The sequence below is a fragment of the Plectrocnemia conspersa genome, unplaced genomic scaffold, assembly GCF_051122295.1.
Source record: "Plectrocnemia conspersa isolate PC_06_02 unplaced genomic scaffold, ASM5112229v1 ptg000008l, whole genome shotgun sequence".
Lineage (NCBI taxonomy): Eukaryota > Metazoa > Arthropoda > Insecta > Trichoptera > Polycentropodidae > Plectrocnemia > Plectrocnemia conspersa.
In genome coordinates, this window is record NW_028277172.1 from 21,413,855 (window position 1) to 21,435,564 (window position 21,710).

Consider the following 21,710-nt stretch of genomic DNA (forward strand, 5'->3'; position numbering starts at 1 on the left):
ACTGTAAATCGAAATGTTTCCCCAGAAAAGCATCGGCACTCATAAAATGGATGTCTATAAAACTCACATAAAAGTGAGTATTTCGCCCCTTTACGATGCCCTACTCGAGACCACCTAATAGCGCAGAGGTGGATATAAAAAAATCATTAAAAATATTACGCAACATATTAAGTTTCTCTCGGAATCCGGATGAATGAAGAGAATTTAAAAGTGCGGAAGGAAGCGGTGTTGTGTTGACTTCCGTAGTATACCTTTTACTTTAAACTTGATGATCAACATCTTTGATATACATTACGTTCTCTTTCACTGTCGCCTTTATGCAACATTTTTACGCTCACCGAAATATAATGGATGCTATAATATATTATACATATATTTATACTGTTAGAACCGGTATTTGTGATATAGATTATTGACGGCACTTTAATCTATTATATAACAATAAAAGTGATACATAACCACAAGTGATATTGGTCAGTTCAAATCGATATATTATAATGAAAGTTTAATTTGATTTCTCGAAATCTTAAGCGACAGTGAAAGTTGAATGTTTTTATTCCTTTTAATCTTATTTTGTGGATTCGATGTAAAGTAAGCAAAAAGTATTGCGCAAGAGACGTGTCTTGGTGTTATTGAATTTAATTGCTTGCGAGCATATAGTCCGAATGCTTGAACTTGACTTTAGTGAGAGTCAACGTTCGTGCAGATTGTTCGCGAGCGTGACCGAGATCGGTCAACTGGATACTCGTTTTTGTTACAGAGATGTAATTTTGCTTTCACTTTAACTGACTCATTTCTCTCTCGATCATTATACGTTTGTGTGCGATACATACTTATGTATTTTTTCAATATAAACAACACATTTTTTTATAATTTTATTTATTTAATAAAGTAAAAACATAGCAACAAAAACAACAATATATCACATGAAACACGAGCGCTTAAAATAATTAAGCGTTCGTTAAATTAACAACATCTTTAATATCATCGTCTCAATATAGCGTGTATATGCAAAGATGAGATAAAGTGGCGAAGCTTATATAGAATGGAAAATGAAGCATGAAGATCACAGATAAATATTAAGTATTGAGTTCATATACACAGCTATATGTCGTCAAATTTTAGTGCTTCCATCCGTGCGAGTGTTTTCCAGTGTGGTGGAAGATGTGCTTGTATACTGGAACATGGACTGGGTACGGTTTTGGTACTGGTATTTCGATCTTCTTCTCAATTTCGACTGGATATGGCTTTTCAACATCATAAGGTACTGGCTTCTCTACTGTGTAAGGCACTGGTTTCTCGATGATTTGAGGAACGACCTATAAAAAAAATCGGTGATTAGCCACGGAACCGGTCGATTAAACTTGATTTTCTAGCTTGCAGTTTCAAGAAAGTGTGCCAATGACACTTATCGATACCGAAAGTCATGCTTTATGTATAAATATAATCAAAGAACATCGATTAATTAAGATGAAAGTTGATTAAACACAATACCTTATAAACTGGAACGTGGATGGGTTGCTCTACGGTGACGTGGACTGGGTAGGGTTGAGGAATTGGTACTTTGACGTAATGTGGTACTGCTACTGGTACTGGATGAGGCACTGGTACACCAATCTTCTTTATGATAGGCACGTGATATGGCTTAGTACTCTCAGAGTGAGTAGTTTCAACGTGTCCTCCATATCCACCCTGTCCTCCGTATCCACTATGTCCATATCCTCCAAAGTCATGTCCTTCTCCACCATGATACTGCTCCAAGCTAGGTTTCCCTAAAACGCAGCACGCAAACAGCAGCACCAAAGCACAATTCTGAAATTCCAATTGTAATGATTAAATTTATAGGGATGCGTTTTTTTTTGTTATTTAAGGACTTACTGTGATGGTCATTTTCAAGGATTTCTTTATAAGGAAGGAAGTAATCAACTGACTCAAGACACTGTCAGCTCGATGGTTAGAGTGTTTTGATGAATTCTGAACGTCGCCGCTGCCTTATAAAGCATGCCTTCTCTCTTCGCGGGGAGAATGTCAACATTCCACATTGTGTACGTTCTATAGTATTTGGTTGGTGTTAACGAATGTATGTAACGCACTCATTTTGGGTATATTACTATATAATATTATATTGATTGCGTGATCTATCAATTGATGACATAATAACTTTGGATCATAAGATTGCTTAAAGGTCTGAAACACATATATATCTATCAAATCTTAATATGAACCTACTGACTATTTGATATGCATATATGTGATCTTTAATATATTGTGTCCAATTTATGCCCTAGAACTTCATATTAGAAAATGGACTCATGTAAATGGTATACTATAAATACGGATGTAGCAAATAGCAGGTCGGTCAATGAGTCCACAACGTTAGGGACTCAATATTTAATTTGTTTTAATTTATTTGATACGATACAATTTTTGAGAAACTTTATATGTTTCAATATAAATATAATTTTCAATTATAATATACTACGATAAAGTAGTATAAATTAAATTAAACTGTTCTATGAATAAATAAATTTAGCCAAGTTAAAAACCATTGATATTTTATGATGTGTTCCGCATGGATCTGCGTGTTTATTGAAAAAAAATCTGTTTTTAATTGTCTGAATCTGTTATTTTGTTATGAATATATGTCTGGAATGCTTTTAACTGTATCAAAATGTAAAGTATATTACATTTGATATCGAAGTGAATTAAACTACCATAAAGAATTATAAATTAACTCGAAGTGTTCAATAAATATATAAATAAAAATAATAATAAATATGCTCTACATGAATTTAAGTATTTGTTAAAATTTTCCAAATTTAAATTCTGTACGTTTTTATCTGAGAAATCTGCTCTTTTATGTTAAATATTTATCTAGAATATTTTTCACTTCATCATAATGTAAATAACTAATAAATTAATACTTATTTTCTTGAAATAATAAATTGATCATAGTTAATCTCTTGCTATTCGTAGATTTACATAAATTGTAGTTTATTCAGGGTTTAGAACCACACTAGACGATTCCATCGCGAATATGCCGCCCCCAAGCGAGTGCCGCTCGGGGCGGCCCGCCTCCCCATAGCTACGCAACTGTTTATTGCATAAAAAATGTAGTCATATGATGCAAAACAAACATTAAACATTACATTCCAGCTCAGTTGTATTTTTATTTTATATAATATCCAAGTTGATTAAACTATCGTTACGTAATTTAATTTTTTTTAATGTGTTAAAAACATAAATAATTAAAAAAATTGATAAAAAAATTTAGCTAAGTTTAAAACCATTGATGTATTTATTAAAATATTGTAAATTAAAATTCTGTTAGTTTTTATCTGGATGAATCTGCTCTTTTATGCTGAATATTTCTCTAGGATGATGTTAACTATGTCATATTGTAAATTAGCTAATAAAAAAGACTTATTGCAAAATAAATGTAGTCATATGATGCAAGATTACATCACATCTGACATTGAATTTTTATTTTATGTAATATCCAAGTATATTAAACTACCCTAAAACATTAAAATTAACTAATTGTATTTAATAAATATATAAATAAAAAATGGTAAATAAATTAAGCCAAGTTTAAAATCACTGATATAATACAATATGTTCTACATGGATCTGTGTGTTTATTAAAATATTGTTAGTTTTTAATCGGATTAATCTGCTCTTTTACGCTCAATATTGATCTAGAATATTTTTACTATATCGTAATGTAAATTAGTAAATTAGTACATATTGCATAACAAATGTAGTGATATGATGCAAAACAAACATTAAACATTACATTCCAGGTGCGATTGTATTTTTATTTTGTATAACATCAAATATATTTAATGCCAAGTATAATAAACTAGCATAAAGAATTATAAATTAACTGAATATGTGCAATAAATAGATAAATAAAAAATAATTAATAAATTTAGCAAAGTCTAAAACCATTGATATATAATAATAAGTTCTACGCGGATCTGCGTGTTTATTAAATAAATTCTTTAAATTTTTTAAGTTTTTAATTAGATAAATTTACTCTTTTAAGCTCAATATTTATTTAGAATATTTTATCATAATGTAAAGTAGCTAATATATTAGTACAAAACAAATAGTAAACATTATGTTTCAGTTGCTATTGTATTTTTATTTTGTATGATATCTAAGTATATTGAACCACCATAAAGTAGTTAAAATTGACTGAATGTGTCAATAAATATATAAATAATAAATATTAAATATATTTAGCCAAGTTTAAAACCATTGCTATATTGCTTTGCTATAATAAAATAGTACTTATTGCATAATAAACGTAGTCATATGATGCAAAACAAACATTAAAAATTTTATTCCATACATCCGAGTATATTAAACTACGATATAAATTACCTGAATGTGTTCAATAAATAAATAAATCAATAATTAATAAATTTAGCTAAGTTTAAAACCATTGATATATACGATATGCTCTGCACGGATCTGTGTTTTTCTTAAAATTTAGCAAATTTTATATTCTATTTGTTTTTAATTGGATAAATCTGCTCTTTTATGCTGAATATTTATCTAGAATAAATTTAACTATATCATTATGTAAATTAGCTAATAAAATAGTACTTATTTCATGACAAATATAGACATGATGCATAACAAACATTAAACATTACATCCCAGCTGAATTTAGAATGATTTTAACTATATCAGAGATTAAATTAGCTAATTTAATAAAACTGAAAAACACATTCCAGCTACCATTTTATTTTTATTTTATGTAATATCTAAGTATCTTAAACAACCATAAAGTAGTTTAAATTAACTGAATGTGTTTAATAAATATATATAATTAAAAAATAGTAAATAAATTGATTGATAAAATATTATTCTGTTTTACACGGATCTGCGTGTTTATGAAAATATTACAAATTTTAATCTGCTGTTTTGTGCTAAAAATTTCCTCTGCATATTTTTAACTATATATGGATATAGAGTAATTACTAAAATAATTTATATATCACAACAAATTTAGTGTACAAATTTTAAATATTTTTTTATTTATTAATTTTCACATTACGCAAATTGAGAAAAATGCAATATAAAAATATTATGGTTGTTTCAATGTATATTTACAATGTATGTATTGTTTATTTTTCTATTTTATGGCTACTATTGAAATTAATTTATTAAAAACATATATTTTCAGAAGCCCTAGCATGTATTTTATATGATCTGTTTTTTACCAGCACGATTGACTTATAGATTAATGATTAATACATAAAATATCCGAGTTCGAATCCCGTATGAAATCTACTATTTTTTAATATGTATCATATTTGGAAGATCGGAATGATTGATTATTATATAATTAAAATTTTATCGATGATCACAGATTCGTTTTTTCTAGATTTCCTAGAACGTGATGAGTAATACAAATTAAGAAAAAATAATTGTGAAAAAAATTGTACATATTAGTTTATGAAAAAATCTCTAATAATAAGCTACTTTAGTTTAAGTAAATAGAATCATCAAATTTTAAGTATTGAAAGTCGTTCACATGCTACTACTCCCTTTTAATGCACAATTGATTGATTAAATCGACTTTATTTAAACTATTTTGATTAATAAATAATTGATTTTTCAAGAGAGAGAGAGCGCGGAATAAAGTGGCTATTAAAAAGGGGTTATTGAGGCAAAAAAGTTTGAGAAACTAAATATGTAAATGAATTGCAATTATAGACATTCATACATTATTTATTTATTGTTAATCTTCTGTAAATATTTAGCATAAATGAGCTGATTCAACCAATTAATTTTAATTCGAGCAGACAGATATGTTAAATGAAAATATATTAAAATAGAGTAGTTTTAAATAAAAGTAGGTGTACTAATTGTAGAAGTATGGTTAAATATTCAAGAAATATAAAATATGCATATTTTAGTATTTATATGTAAGTTAGAGTAATTTAATAAGTATTTAATAAGAAATAAAAATGTACATAGATTTAATACCAGAAATAGAGAAAATTAAGGGATAGTTATTTATCCGAATATAAATTAAGAAGTGTAGGAGAAAGAACACATCTCTATATTAGAGTATTTTTCGTTTGATTTTCCTCAATGCTTATTACTGCTGATTGATTCCAAAACATTTTTTTGAGAAGTCTTTTCATCTTGCCCGATAGAATTTAGGCCCTCTATAAAATAAACAGGTTTTACGCGATTGAATGCTTTCTCAAAATCTATGCAGCAAATTAGATATATAATTTAGACTAAAGGCTTTTATAATTATTATATAGGATTATGTAAAAATATTCAATAAAAAATCGAAATAAAGATAAATATGAATAGAACTTGCAATTTTTTTTATCAAGTATTGTGTTATAAATATATATTTAAATATCATTAAGCTAAATGCAATATAAAATGTTATGTAATAGAGATTCATGTGAAAATTAAATATAGAGATTTAGTATGCACTGATATTAGAAACTTTTTTTAAAAATTCAATGCAATCTCTATTGTGGTAATTACTGTTAATGGAACACTTTACAAAAGCAGGGTTGTCAATTTTTGAATAATTAAAATTGTGTTTTTGTGTGAATTTTAATACAAACGCAATTTTTGTATTGATCTTTTCAATTCAACATATCTATGTGATTATTAAAAAAATATTTTTTTGCACTCATATTTTTTATCATTTATGATGCCAACCCTGACCATGATGGACTATACGAATGAAAGACAATCTATTCTGAAATCGCCTTTCTAAAGATAGTACCGTGGTCAAAGAGAGCAATTGCATCCAAATTATATATAGATTAAAAAGAAGAAATCACATTGGAATCGAGCGAGAATCGCACCGCATTTTCCTTGTAACATATTCGCGTTACTATCACATCAGATTTTTTAATAATATATTAGTTATGTCATACAACAGGTTAACGTCCGTTGTTGAAGGCGCGTCTTGGTGCGTCGTTCCTTTTTTCGCCACTCGTTACTGGATCTTTTATTGAAGTGAAAGGAGTGAGAATTTCGCGAGATATTCGAGCAGAGCCGTAATATGTTATATTGGTTCAGTGGCACTCTTTCACTATCACCTGTAGTATATCGGGTGTACAATTACATGGCATTCTCGTGTGCATCACACAACAAGGTCAGTAGTGTGATCTGACCGAGCGTATCAAACGCCTATCATGCGACTTTTTTATTAATATATTTACAATAATAACAGGATAATAGGTACGTATATGAAAAAACATATGTTAATAAAAATTAGTTTAGAAAGTCTTATTTTAATACCAAAATTACAAGTTTATAACTGGTATTATATTTTTTTATTATCACTAATATTGAGATCATAAAAAAATATTTTATAGCATTCATGATATATAATAGATGAATTGGGTTAAAAAAACTAGTTATGAAAGTTTAAGATAGGTGTTCTTCATTTAGGTATTGTCTCATAAAATATGTAGCTAAAAAATAAGTAAGATTAAAAGATCATATTTACTACCTTTGTTTTTTTTACAATCGTGAGTCATCTTCCTGCATATTTTTATGACAAATTGCATAAAATAGCTGACTACAGTTACGTAGCTCTTCCCAGTTTTAGTATTAGGTTGTTTTATATGATTGACCGCACTGTATTTCACACAATAGAGAGATTTCCTGGTTAAACAATGGCGTTAATAATTGGAATATTGCATGGGACACCCACTATTGTTCAAAAATACTCTTTAAGTGCAAAAATTGCGTTCTAAACAATACGTTTCACCTAGCGCATAATACCATTGTTCTTCTACCCTATGGTTACCGATCACCATAGTAGCCATAAAGATAGTTTCTAGTTTAAAACTCAAACATCCTCATCTGCAATTTTTTAGAGCTGTCTTGAATCAGTAATATAAAACATATGACACTTGATCACAGAAGGAAAACGCGGTGGGAGACGCGGTGAGAGACGCCACTGAGTAATAGCAGCAGAGACAAGCAGAGACACAAGAACACATCACGACAGAAGAAACCACAACCGACAATAATACGACTCGCCACTCCAGCGAAGATTCTACAACTTCCAAGACCTGCTATTTTAACAACAAAAATTGATAGCGGGACCTACATTTCTTTATAAATATGTGGTAATTTATATATGTTTTACAAAATATACTATTATCAGCTTTTCTGCCGTCTATGTTTTTTAACTAAAGTTTTTGTTGTTAAAATATGCTTAAATCAATCCATTCTGTATAAAAATCTTAATGTTTAAAATTTGCTTAAAAATATGAATAACGGTATTTTATTATTAATTAAAAAATACCATTATAAAAAAGTTCTTAAAATTTTAATTTTTATTACAACATTTTTATTCTTGCCATAAATGTTAAATCGATTTAATTTTTAATTTAATATCAACATTTAATCGATTTCTAATTTGGCAATTTTTTCTAGCAGTTTGTTTTGCTAGAAAAAAATGACATGATTTATGTATTATATAATAAAATAGTCAGTGCTATAAAACGTTTTACTGCTAAGCATGAAGCGAGGCTCCAACAGCACGTCAACATCAACGCAGCAAACTCCTCAATGTAGACAATTTGAAAAGACGGCTGAATATGACTAAGCTCTTCGAACTGGTCTAGTTATCATTTAATAAAACTTATTCAATATTATGGATTGTGTAGTGTAGAACGCCAATGGGTGAACATAGTGTAATAACAACATATTAAACATAGGGTAAAATTAATTTTTGGTCATAAACAAGACCAATTTTAATATATAAAAAATAAAAAAATATATAATGCTCTAATTTGACAACAACAATAGTTTTTTTTTGTAAATTAAATTTATATATATTATTTCATTAGAATATTAAATTATATATATATATCAGAATTTTATTACTTATTTTGTATATCTATACATATACACTTTGAAAAAATTATTCTTTTTAAAATCAAGTTAATATTTTTACTTATTTTTTTATTAAAAATATTTACATAACTGAATAATAAAATAATTATCAGGTTTAGAACAGAAACAACTTATTTGGCACTCTTGATTCATGATTAAATAATCACTAAACTTGTAGAACGTGTGTAAAAGAGTGAAAGGCTAATCAATTCCAATGTATGAGATAATTGGTATATACATAACTTAAAAGCCATGCGAGAAATATTATTTCTTGACAAAATTATTACTTAAGAATATATTAAGCTTATTAACTGTAACGTTTACGTAACATATTTACACAAAAATTCTTAAAAAAGTGTTTTTTTTTTAACAAATATTGAACATATTATTTTTGAGCAACGCATAAACTCAATTAGAATTTTTTGATATAGAAACAATTTTTTTAATTTTAAAATATATTTTACTTAATTTATTATACGTACAAGTATTCGTAGAAATTTTCTAGATTAGCAAATAAAATACAGTGTATAATCCGTTAGGAAAAAAAAATATATTTTAATAAGAAAGTGTGACATCTAGAATTTATTAAATAAAACTTTTGCTAATAATAAAAGTAGAAAGCATATGAACTAATTATTTTTATATAAACGATTATTACAAAATGACATTAATAATACAAAAACCTTTTACAAAGTTTTTTGTATTTTTCTTGAATTTTCACTTTCCGACACTAAAGATCTGACGGTAGAGAATCTAAATCACTCTGTATAGGGAAAGAGTCTGCAGCAGATTAAATATATTTAAGCAATTTTAAATCATTTCCATGCGAAAGAAAACTAAAATTTGTAACTGCCGTATTTATGCTATTAACAAATAACGCATAGAAGCGAAAGCACAGTTTGAACCCTTGAATCGATGGGAAGCAAGGAGATTTAACTTAACTGCTTTTCAATATAAAATCTTTGATTTGAGCTTCTCAAAACCGTACTTTAATTTTGTTTATGGCTAAAACAGATGATTAGTTAGAACAGATTGTCTACATCGCAATAGGAAGCTGAATATGATTTATAAATTAAATTAAATAAAAATACTCTGGGAAAGCATCAGCGATATCTTTATAAAGGTTTCAATTTATATTGTTGCTATCTGAAAAATAAAAATAATACAATAACTGCATTAGTCAGTAGGGCACTGAACAATAATAAAATTAGCATATAGCTGAAGAAAATTCGTATTGATATTCAAAAACCCTCAGAAGGTTTTCAGCAACAATTAAAATAGTTTGTATTAGAAATAAGTATATACGTTTTTGATTAAACACCAATGTATCAGGAGTTTATATTTTTTCAAAAACGATCAATAAAAATTAAAAAAATAAATCAAAAACATACATATGAGTAATGAAGAGATCCCGCTGAATTCGCCACTCGCCATTTCTCTTCGGCGAAAGATAAGAGAGGGTCTTTTGACCCCTTTTGACCCACGTATTGTCTTGTCGTATTTGACCTTACGTGGTTATATTAAGTCATACAAGGTGGTCGACCGCGTGTGTGTGTAATAAAAAATAAAATAAAATAAAAGCACAACATTGATACAAGGAATAAATATTATACGGCGGCGAACAATACAAATTTGAATATCAAACAAAGAGCTCGTAAATCTCCGTTTGCCTAGCGATGAAAATTATTAAATTAATTTACTTATATAATAATGTGATTATTTACAATGCGAGCATTTGATGCATTGAAAAAATAAACAGGTATAACCAGGGCGAATGGCGTTTTATTCCTCTTAATGAGAGCCATCTAACAAGTTTTCGGCAAAAAGATTTATGCCTACCCCGTGATTTATGGCGTCCCAAATAAACACATAAATTATAGGGAATCAGAGTAGCCGTAGGGCCAAGCCACGGACAGACAGGGCTTTTCAAACTTTTTTTAAACGGAGTTATGAACACAATTTGATACGTCGAAGCACGGCGCGAAATATTTGTGTGCTAATGACATCTGTCGACGCGTTGCGGAATGTTATGCAGATTTATTAAAAATCACACCTAAAATATAATATAAAAAATAATCAGAACAATATTTATATACGAGAATATAATTATTATATTATTTGATTTTTTAATACATAATTAACTTATGAGAAATTATCAAAAAATGCAAATAAAAACTATAATTTCAGCTAATGTAAAAAGGAAAAAGAGGCGTTTATTTATTTTTTAAATAATATTAAATCGAAATATATGTACCATAATAAAATAAATGTTTCATAAACATAATTTCGTAGCTAGAATTATAATGACATTAATTAACCCTTGTATTGCCGAGCCTTTTAGGATGGATGAATTATATAATAAAAAAAATATATGTTCAGATATATATTATTTCCTCTTAAAGCTCATTAAAAATGTACCAGATTTTTTTTCAATGATGATTCGGAATTTTTCGCTTAAGTAGCAAAAACCGATTTATCGAATTTCGGTAACCAAATGGTTAAAAATATGATTTTTTTATATTTTTATATTTTTTAAAGATTAAATTGCATTTAATGAACGCGTACTATCAATCTGCAACGGAATCCTTCTTATAAAAAATATATTTACTTCCGGTTGTTGAGGAAGGCGGGAATTTTGTCGTTGGAAAAATACTAACATTGCTACATTACAGGCGCCAATTAATTCACAATTAGCATCTATGAATAGGCATTGTAATACTATAAATATTATAGTATTACAATGAAGCCCAGGATTATTAAACATAATAGCAAAATTTCAATCGAATTGGTCTCTGAAAAAATTATAAATTTTAGATACACCTGCACTTGTCATGTGCGGGATCAACGTTTTTTCAAAGCGATATTATAATAACATCAACAATGTTGGTAATTTATTATTATTAAAAAGATTAAATATAATAACGAAAACTCATTCATGATGACTAATAACGTTTTAATTAACTAAGGGCATATTATTAAAAATAAAAAAAGATTTGTCAATCTTATAACATTATGTTTTGTATTGTATTTTCAGTGATATTTAAATGTATGTACTAAAATAAACGTCTTACATACAATAAATATTATTTAATACGTATTTAGGATACATATTATATAAGTTAATGTATAAAAAAAAATCTACACTAATCTTGCGATGCAATCTTGGCTCAAGATGGAGACAATGACAAAATGAAGCTGATTATGGGAATCGGTTTAATCTATTTTCATAACTATAACTGTTATTGCTGCTTAATAATTGCCGTTTTTTTTTTAATGAAAACGAATTATTTATAAATGAAAATTTTATTCAATGGTTCTGGATTATTAGCACATTTGATTTTTATATTCTTCAGTGGTTCATTTAAAAGATTTTAAATACTACGTTTTCTTCTGTATTCTTGAACTTAAATTTGCTGAGGAATGCGCACTTGCTAATATGATTTTAACGTAATCAAGTAACCGTAGAAAAACTTTTATCACCCATTGGTTTCTTTAAATGCACCATGTAATTATCAGTTTTTTCAAATTTTTTTATCTTGTCAATGAGCTATTAGGACCTCAAAAATCTAAGCATTTTTATGAAAAAAATTTAATTGTAGAAATATTGATTTTGGTGCGGCTATCTAATTATTTTATTTATATTTTAGTTTTTATTATAAATAGCAGATTTTCCACGCTTTGGTTTTTTTCGGTATTCTTGCACTTGAATTCGCTGAGGAATGCGCACTTGTTAGGCCGATCTTAATGCAATCGAACAACCGTAAAAACGGTAGCTTTAAAGTGGTTTCGTTAACTGCGCTATATATTTTTAACAAATTATTTGGACCACGTAATTTAATCACTTTTATAAAATTTGATTTTAATTGTAAGAATATAAATAAAAATATAAAAAAAATCGATTCTGCTACGGCAATCAAAGCAATGACTCTGGATTAGTTCAGTGCCTTACAGACTACATTATTTTGGCCTTTATAATATAAGAAAGTCGTTCATTGCAAAGCTATTTGATGTTACTGATTTTGTCGGCGTTTATGCACTTAAAATCGCTGAGGAATGCGCACTTGTTAAGCCGATTTTGATACAATCGAACAACCGTAAAAAACGTTGTCTCTTATGTATAAACAGTTTTTTTTGTATAAATGCTTATCTTGTCGAGAAGCAATAATATTTGAGCCACAAGATTTACGCATTCTTTGTTTTTAATGGTAAATAAATATAAATTTAAAAAAATTTGACGTGAAAAAACGTAAATTCGTTGAGGAATGCGCACTTGTTAGGCCTATTTTAATGCAATCTAACAAACGTGAAAAACGTTATTAGTGCGCTATATAATTAACAGAGTTTTACATAGAATTGTTTAGAAACTATTTGGAGCACAATTTTTATTTTTAATTATAGGAATACATACAAATAGATTCTGCTGCGGCAATCTAACCAATGGTTCTTGAATATCAGTCCAGCATCTTACAGACCGCGTTATTCTAGTCTTTATTATTTTAGCAGGTAGTTAATTTGAAAGCTTTACAACGTTATGTTTTTTCTATCTATATTCTTGCGATTAAACTCGCTGAGGAATGCACACTTGTTAGGCCATGCTGGATTATCTGCGCACTTTTGTATATTTACTTATTTCGTTGACGAACTATTTAAAGCTCACAATTTTTTACAATAGCGAAACAGAAAGGTAGTGTACTTTTCTTCTTAACTATATTTTTTCTATGGACTTTTACACCCCAAAAATATATCTTTCAAATAAAGCAAATAATAATATTTATAATTTAATGGTAGACTACATTCTATTTTTTCTACAGAGTGCACAAAAACAAATACACGTGATTGCTGCGAATAGGATTGAAATAGGACATAAAATATTTTTTTTAATAATTTTAGAATAAATTTTAGATATGAATAAAATTAAAAAACACGTAGAGCAAGATAAGGGTTATAATTAATATAACATATATAATTATAAAAATTGTGAAAGGGGCGATAATATAATAAACTCGATAACCGAACCTCGAAAAAAAACCCTGTGTGGTTACACGTACCGGTACATTCCTCAGGGCGATCGACCAATTAATAGGCCTTCGTATAAATTAAGTCGATAACTATGTATAATAAATTAATGATGTAATTTTTGATATCTTACGATGATAATTGAATATGTAATTTTTTGTTTAATTTAACATTTTTTTGTGTGTATTTTAAATTTTACAGATTATAAAGTTGCTATATAAACAACATACAGTAAATATTAAATTACTGTAGTATTTTGCTTTATGACATTAGTAAAAGTCAATCGACATAATGCCTTTCTTTATCGTAAACCATAAATTATTAAAAATATAATTTGCGATAAGATAAAAATAAGATATTTATTACACAAAGCGAATAGAAACTACAAGATACAATTTTACACGGATTTCAAAGAATTTTATTTCGCCATTTATCTTTTTGTGAATTTTATTGTAAAGGAATGAAAAAAATACTACACATTCCACTACCTCTGTTAAAATAAACACAGTAATGTGTACACAACTAATCCAAGTTGAAAAAATGTAAACACGCGTTTTATTCGGAACTTTTCCCACATAAAATCGTAACATTTTTTTCTGCCAAATCATTCCGGTCAGATACTAGAAGTCATGGCTTATCTTTTTCAACACGACATCGTGAAAAGCTCGGCTAATTTTAACAGGTTTTTAAGAATAAAAAAAAGCAAATAAAAGAGATCGTCGATGATAACGTCGATTTTTTCACTCCTGCCCATTGCGCTCGCCCACCGGGCGCACATAAACTCTTTTGCCGCTACAGGGTGTGCGCGTCGGCGATAAAAGGCCTGACTTTCGAAATTTATAGCGTCGAACAGATAAATAAATTTTTATAAGTGAGAATTAACAATTAAAATAAAATATAGTGACGCTGAAAGTTAGAGCGTGCGTTTAAACGTGCGCGTTTATTTTTATTTCAGACTTGATTGTGTCCACTTTGAGATAAGGTATATGCTGATTTTTTTTGTATTTACTGTGTTTTCATTGCCTTTGTGATTTTACATATGTAATATTAATATTCTGATGAGCTCGCTTGTCTCATTATTGAGTCAATAATGGCATAAGTTAGTTAGCACATCGACATTTAAGCAAGAGATAAAGAAAGTTAGATTGAAGATCATTATACATAGATAGGACATCTTTTGTCGTACACCTACAGTTTCTTATACTTGGGGGTAACCAGTTAGTACATTACTAACTGGACCCCCAATATTTATATATTATTTAACCCAGAATTCCAGAAATAATGGGCTTTGCAATCTCATGTCATCAAATCTCACCGTTCGAGAGTTTTTGCTGTTTTAGTCAAGCATTCATTAAAAGAAAGTCCGAAGGGTAAAAAGTCATAGAAACTAGATATATTTAAATCACCAAGGTGATGGTTTATCATTGTCCAATTTCGAATGCAAATCGAAGGGAGTTCTGTGAGCGTATCTCTCTGTATAATTATACAGTTTAACATTTCGGCGTCGTGGAGTAGTAATATCTCTATTGGCATCTACCGTGTCGCTTATCATAAAGCCAGCTATACGAAACCGGACGCGATTTTTCAAATTCAAATAGCCATTCGCCCCAGTCACATCACTATCGTGCGGATAATAAAAGTGAAGGAGTTGCCATTGCGTGAAGAAATGTTTATCTCCCGCAGGGAACTTTTTTGTGGCCTCAATACGCTCAATTGGTTACGCGATTACGATGCTTAATTACACACATTTGCATTTTTTACTCATAATTATTAGGTATATAGAGCCTTCTTGATTATTATTATTTTTAACACGCATTAAAGTATATGTTAAAAATAATTTTAAAAGATTTAAAAAAAATATATATTTTTAAATAATCCAGAAAATTATTTTTATTTCAGTTTATTTATTATTGTGAAAATTTCAGTGGAAATCTCTGTGAATATGAACTCAAACTTAATCAAAAATTTATATCCAGATAATTTCTGGGAAATTGAAATTTATTTTAATTGAAATATTTAAGTTTTTTAACAGTTTTCCAGTATACGTGAATAGAGTTTAATTCAAATTTTTCATATTATTATATTAAATAGTTAAGAATATAACATTATTATAATCTATTAATCAAGTCAGTACAAGCCTTCCTCAATTTTTTTGTATTTTTCAGATCGATTCTAACAATTGAGCTCAGAAAAAGCAGTAGTCATTAATACGCAATCGTCGAAAGTAGACTTTAACGGTATTTACTATAATGCTATTAATAATTTATAATCACGTTAGTAATTTAATGTGATTTTAAATTAATATTATAAAATAAAAAAAATCAATGCGATAAGCAATAACGTCTAGGTCAAAAATTCGATAGATATGTTTTTTTTTCTTTAAAAGTTCAATAGCTACAGCTAAATAATTGTATGATGTGCTATATTTTAATGTAGATAAATGCATTTTAATTCATTGGAAATGGCTATTTTTTAAGAATGCATTTAATTACATAAAATATTTTTATCATATATGTAATTATATAAAAATTATCTTATATATAAACTTCAAATATTTTTTCTGTACCTAAATGATTATACAGTTACATGAAATAAAGTGCTTGTGTGAAGAACTATACACAACAAATAAAATATGGTAAATAAATATATTATTTGATATTTTATAATAATATTAAATATTAAAATTATATATATATTTATATGAAGCAATAATTTTAATACATATAATTATAATAAAATATCTAATAATATATTTATTTGCCATATTTTCTTTGGTACATATATATAGTTTCTAGCACAAGCACTTTATTTAGATAGCTTATTTTATGTAACATTATAATAATTTAGGTACAGAAAAAAATTCTCGAGAAATATTCAAAGTTTATAAATAGAATTTTTTTTATTAATAACGACCGGTATTATATTTATTAATATAATAAAATGTTTATTAATATTAACATTTCATTTTAATCAATTGTCTAATTTTAACAATTATTAAATAAATATTTTAAATTCAATTATTTAATAATCATTAAAAATATGTATATACATACATAAAGTAATTCAGGGTTCTTTGTATTTTTTTTTAAAATATCGCAATATTTATTTATCTATGGAAAAAGTTGAGTGGCATTTAAATTGATAATGATAATCTGATAATTAAATAATGTAGTTTATAAACAGATAACTTTAATTATAAGCAGATTTTTTTCTGCTACGAAAATGGGAACTTAAATCATTTGAAAAAATATTAGATTTATTATTATACAATACTCATAATGAAGTATATTTTTTAATTGCATCTGATCTATTTAATAATCGAGTTTATATTGCATTAATATAAAATTTAGTTTTATGCTTTTTTAAGTATGATTATTTTAAATATTTATAAAGAGTGACTTTTTGGTATTATAATTCAGTGTCTATTATTTATCTTAAGAAATTAATGTTTTTGTTGACACATGTTAAACTAAACAAAACTAAAAAAAGTATCACAATTAAAATAATAAAAAAAATGTTTTTTAAATTTATATAAATATAAAAAACATTTTTTTTAAATATTTTAATTGTGATACTTTCTTAGTTTAATACGTTTTCGTTACGTTTTTATTACAATATTGCAAGAAAAAAATAGAAAGTCACAATAAGAACAGTAAATTATAACGATAAACGGATAAACGATAAATACACATATTAAATAAATCTATTTTTTATTAGAAAAAAATTTGCTAAATAAATTATTTACTTATATTTCTAAAGCTAAGATATACCATATTTTATTTAATTTAGTGTGGTTTAAAATAAACTAATTATTTGATATCATGAAATATTACAAATCTTAGTAAATATCAATATGAATATTAATTAATAATACGTATCATAGGTAATTATATTATTTACAATATTTTTTTATAATATTTGTCTACTTTTAAATTCATTAATTCGACCTTTCGTAAGTTTTATTAAAAAAAATCTAATGGTCTGTAGCTTTTAAATGAAACTTCTAGAACGCTGATTTAAGGCCTTTATTTATTCATTGGGTCAATCAATAGCCTTGATAATTGGTTAGTAATTTAAAAAAAGGGTGCTGAACATTTTTTTTATTTAATGATATGTTTTTAAATTAAATGGGTAGGTATGTTTTGACTGAATGTTAATAATTTAACATTCTAATATTTTTATAAAAAAATCATACTTTATGGACTTATATTATTGTGATTATTAACTCTCATTAAAATTAAAATTAAAATTATTTATTCTGAATTTTTTATATTAAAATCATATTTTTATCTGAATTTCTACTTCGAAATAATATGTTGATGTACACAACCACTTATGCTTTATTTTGATTTTAAAGTACATTTTTAAACTAGTTTTATAGTTTATTTTGCTTAAAATTGAGCTATAGAATTAAAGGAAAGAAAAAAGCACATTAGAACAATTTTATGTATGAGTTAAAAAAAATGCTTAACAATGGTTGAACCCAGATTAAGGTACTGGAACATTTTGCGAAACCAAAACTATAGTGATTTTTGATGATATGTGTTCAGTATAATCCAATACATTTTTTTAATCCTGGTGAAAGCAATGGAGATAAGGGTTATTTTCAAAGATTAAATTCTTTCGTAAGACAATGTGCGACCAATCAAAAATTAAACTAGTTGAGCTAAGAAATATTTCGTTATCCACCATTTCTTACATGGAGATTTTATCAATGTCAAACGTATTTGAATTAGTAGTTTATTCACCATAATTATTTTCTTGGTAACCTACTTTATTAATGATACAATTAAATACAGATTGAACAATATTTACTTGTTAATATAAGCAACGACAATTTTATGTTTATTTGCACAAGCAAAAATCATAAAACATTGAACAACACCCTCTGAAATATATTCGTCCAATCAGCAGCAGGAAAAGCTTTAGTAGGCGTTTCCCATTTTCCGCTGGCCAATTGGATCAAACGCCATATTGTCGAGTGGGCCGAGCTCGATTCACACCACTAATGTATTCCCATTCCTCTCTCTCGCGTTGATAAAACGCATACAATCATATCACCATCTCTCTCATCGCCCCAAAACTTATCCACATCCTTAGCGGGAAATTTAAATTACGTCATATTAGTGCTCATGTTGATATTTATCATCGAAAGGGATCTAAACGCTAATTTTTCCTTTTGAGGGCGATTATTCATTTTTTGCTATTAGTCCAAATTTGTTATATTATAACTAAACCTATGTTGTATTGTTGGGAAATATTTCAACCACACTTCCGTTCTACTCACTTTATCGTTATCATTTTGACGTCCGTGATATTTACCTGCGCCATTCTCTTGACAATATCTTATCTCGGCACGTTAACGTTGCATGACATTATGGGAATTTAAGTGAAAAACATTACATGTATAGATTCAATTTGAGATTTTTTTATTAAATTATTATTACAATAAAAATGTGTACCGCAAGTCGTTACTGTCGGGTACACCAGGTTTATAATTAACCACAAACAAACTGCGCGCGGCTTCTAATGGGCCAATAAAGTTGGCAAAATTATTGTCGTACTGTCATAAGTCACGAGTTAAACGGTATTATTGTTAAGTCAAAGCTTATCGCTTTGAATGACTTACAACCCTACAGGGTCATAATTCATTCCGTCGCTGCCAGATAAACACATCGAAATATGTTCAATTGTAACCTTAGTTAAGCACTTCGAGATGACTAAACGCGTGTATAAAAAAAATGATCATAAATTATACCGATTGCTATGAATGACAGGTGTATAAATTTGCAAAGGTTGTTCCAAATATTATTATTCTAAATAATTTAATATGTTAATAATAAAATATTAGATAATATATATGTTGCGTTTGGAGCTACTTATATGATTGTGTTTCAAACGTTTGCACTTTATATTATTATTATTGTTCTAATGGATGTTAAACAAAAATACAGTTGCTATAAATAGTGAGTTCATCTTATCATAGTCCACTCAAAAACATATGTCATTTTTATAACATTTGCTGAACAAACAACACGAGCGTTTTGACTCGTTATTAATATTCACCAAAAAAATAAAGTAGTACAGATAGTTCTAAAACGCTATGTTTTATTCATTTAAATAATATTTATAATCATAATACATACAAATATATAACAATAGTCTCAATAAAATCGGTTTTCTCAGAGAAGATTGAAACGTTGAATTTTGGTCAATCGTAAAAATGAAGCGTTTCGAAACATCGGACCGTTACATGATCTTTGGTTAACATTACATATATTTTTAAACAAATAATATTTAAATTGTATATTATTTTATTAAATTATTTTTTATTGTCAAACTAATTTTATTAATACATATATAAATAAATTAATTACGAAACACTAATCTATATTTATATGTAATTAATAAATCATTATTAAAACTAATTAGTTATTTTTTATTCACCTTATAGATCAATCAAAATTGGGGTTGGGAAAGTATGCCATATTTATATGCCAAAATAAAACACGTACTTATCTTTTGCATCATGCTACTGTAAAAGTAATAACCTTTATCGTAAAAATTCTTCAATTTCCAAAGCGTGCGTGATAAAAATAGTTAGTATGCGTTAAAGCAGCAAGTTTTGCAAAACTCGGTTCAATTTGAACTTGTTCATTAATCTTGATGAACGAGATGAAATGACACTTCGTGTAAGTGCAGCTTCCAGTGGCCTTTTTTTACTCTTTAGCTTCCATTCTTGAACGCCGACATTGGGCAGAGTCATTGCCATTGAAAAGCGTTAATAAATTTATACTGTTTTTTAATATTCACTCATAAAATGGCTATTAATGAATAATTTATACGCAGTATCTAAAATCGCAATTAGCAATACGATATGATTTTATTGCAGAATTAATCTGAATTTATTGTACGGTTATTACGGCACGGGAGAGACGTTGATTGGCGTTATTTACATTTCATAGAAACTATCATAATTATCTTGATATATGTACGTGTATGAGAGTTGTTTAATAAATATCTAATAAACTAATCGTAATAAAAATTAATTAAAAAAATTAGCACATAAAAATTTAATTTTTTTTTATTGTAAACAATGCAATTAACAACTACTAAGTAAATAGTGAAACACCAGACTGAAATCAATGATATATTTTATTATTTATAAACTATTTTGAGCTCGATTTTATTTTAATTATTCACCACGGTATTAACCCGTGAAATTAATAAAATTTAGTATAACCTAATATGTGATGATCTGATCTGATCTCTCAGACATTAAAAATTGAAAATCGCTGGTTTATCGTGCTGGTTATTATATGAGCAACTAGAATTTGTGAATATGCACGACATAGTTCGATTTTATTTAAGTTATTCATCATAATGTTCATTCTAATAAAATTTAATTTGTGATGATCGATTGGAATTATAAATAAATAATAAACACTAATTAAAATCTCTTATAGATTAGAAAACAGATCTTTCATTTATAAAGCATAACAGGCGTGATGGTTGAAATAAGAAAATCATCCATTATATAATTATTTATAAGATTATAAAATTTATTCTTGGGGTAAAAAGCGTGATAAAAAATAACGACAATTAAAATTTTTATTTATTATTTTATACTGATTGCTTAAAAGTCGACTATCGAAGGACGGCTGTCCTATTGGGGCATCGAAGGACCAGCGAAACGCGAATTTATATTTAAATAGTCTATTTCCTCTTTCAACAATACGGCTTACCCCCGCGTATGTACATAAATTAGGTCAATAGGTTACCGCAAAAAT

At 27.4% G+C, this 21,710-nt stretch overlaps 1 protein-coding gene across 1 annotated transcript; it reads right to left on the reverse strand.

The window, feature by feature from the left end:
• Positions 1–862: 862 nt before the first annotated feature.
• On the reverse strand, positions 863–1,974 carry LOC148233398 (uncharacterized). The gene is made up of 3 exons (XM_088189448.1): positions 1,879–1,974; positions 1,495–1,812; positions 863–1,319 (listed from the first exon to the last, which is right to left on the reverse strand). The coding sequence occupies exons 1-3, from the start codon at positions 1,888–1,890 to the stop codon at positions 1,122–1,124; spliced, it is 528 nt and encodes a 175-aa protein (XP_088045574.1). The 5' UTR covers positions 1,891–1,974; the 3' UTR covers positions 863–1,121.
• Positions 1,975–21,710: the final 19,736 nt, after the last annotated feature.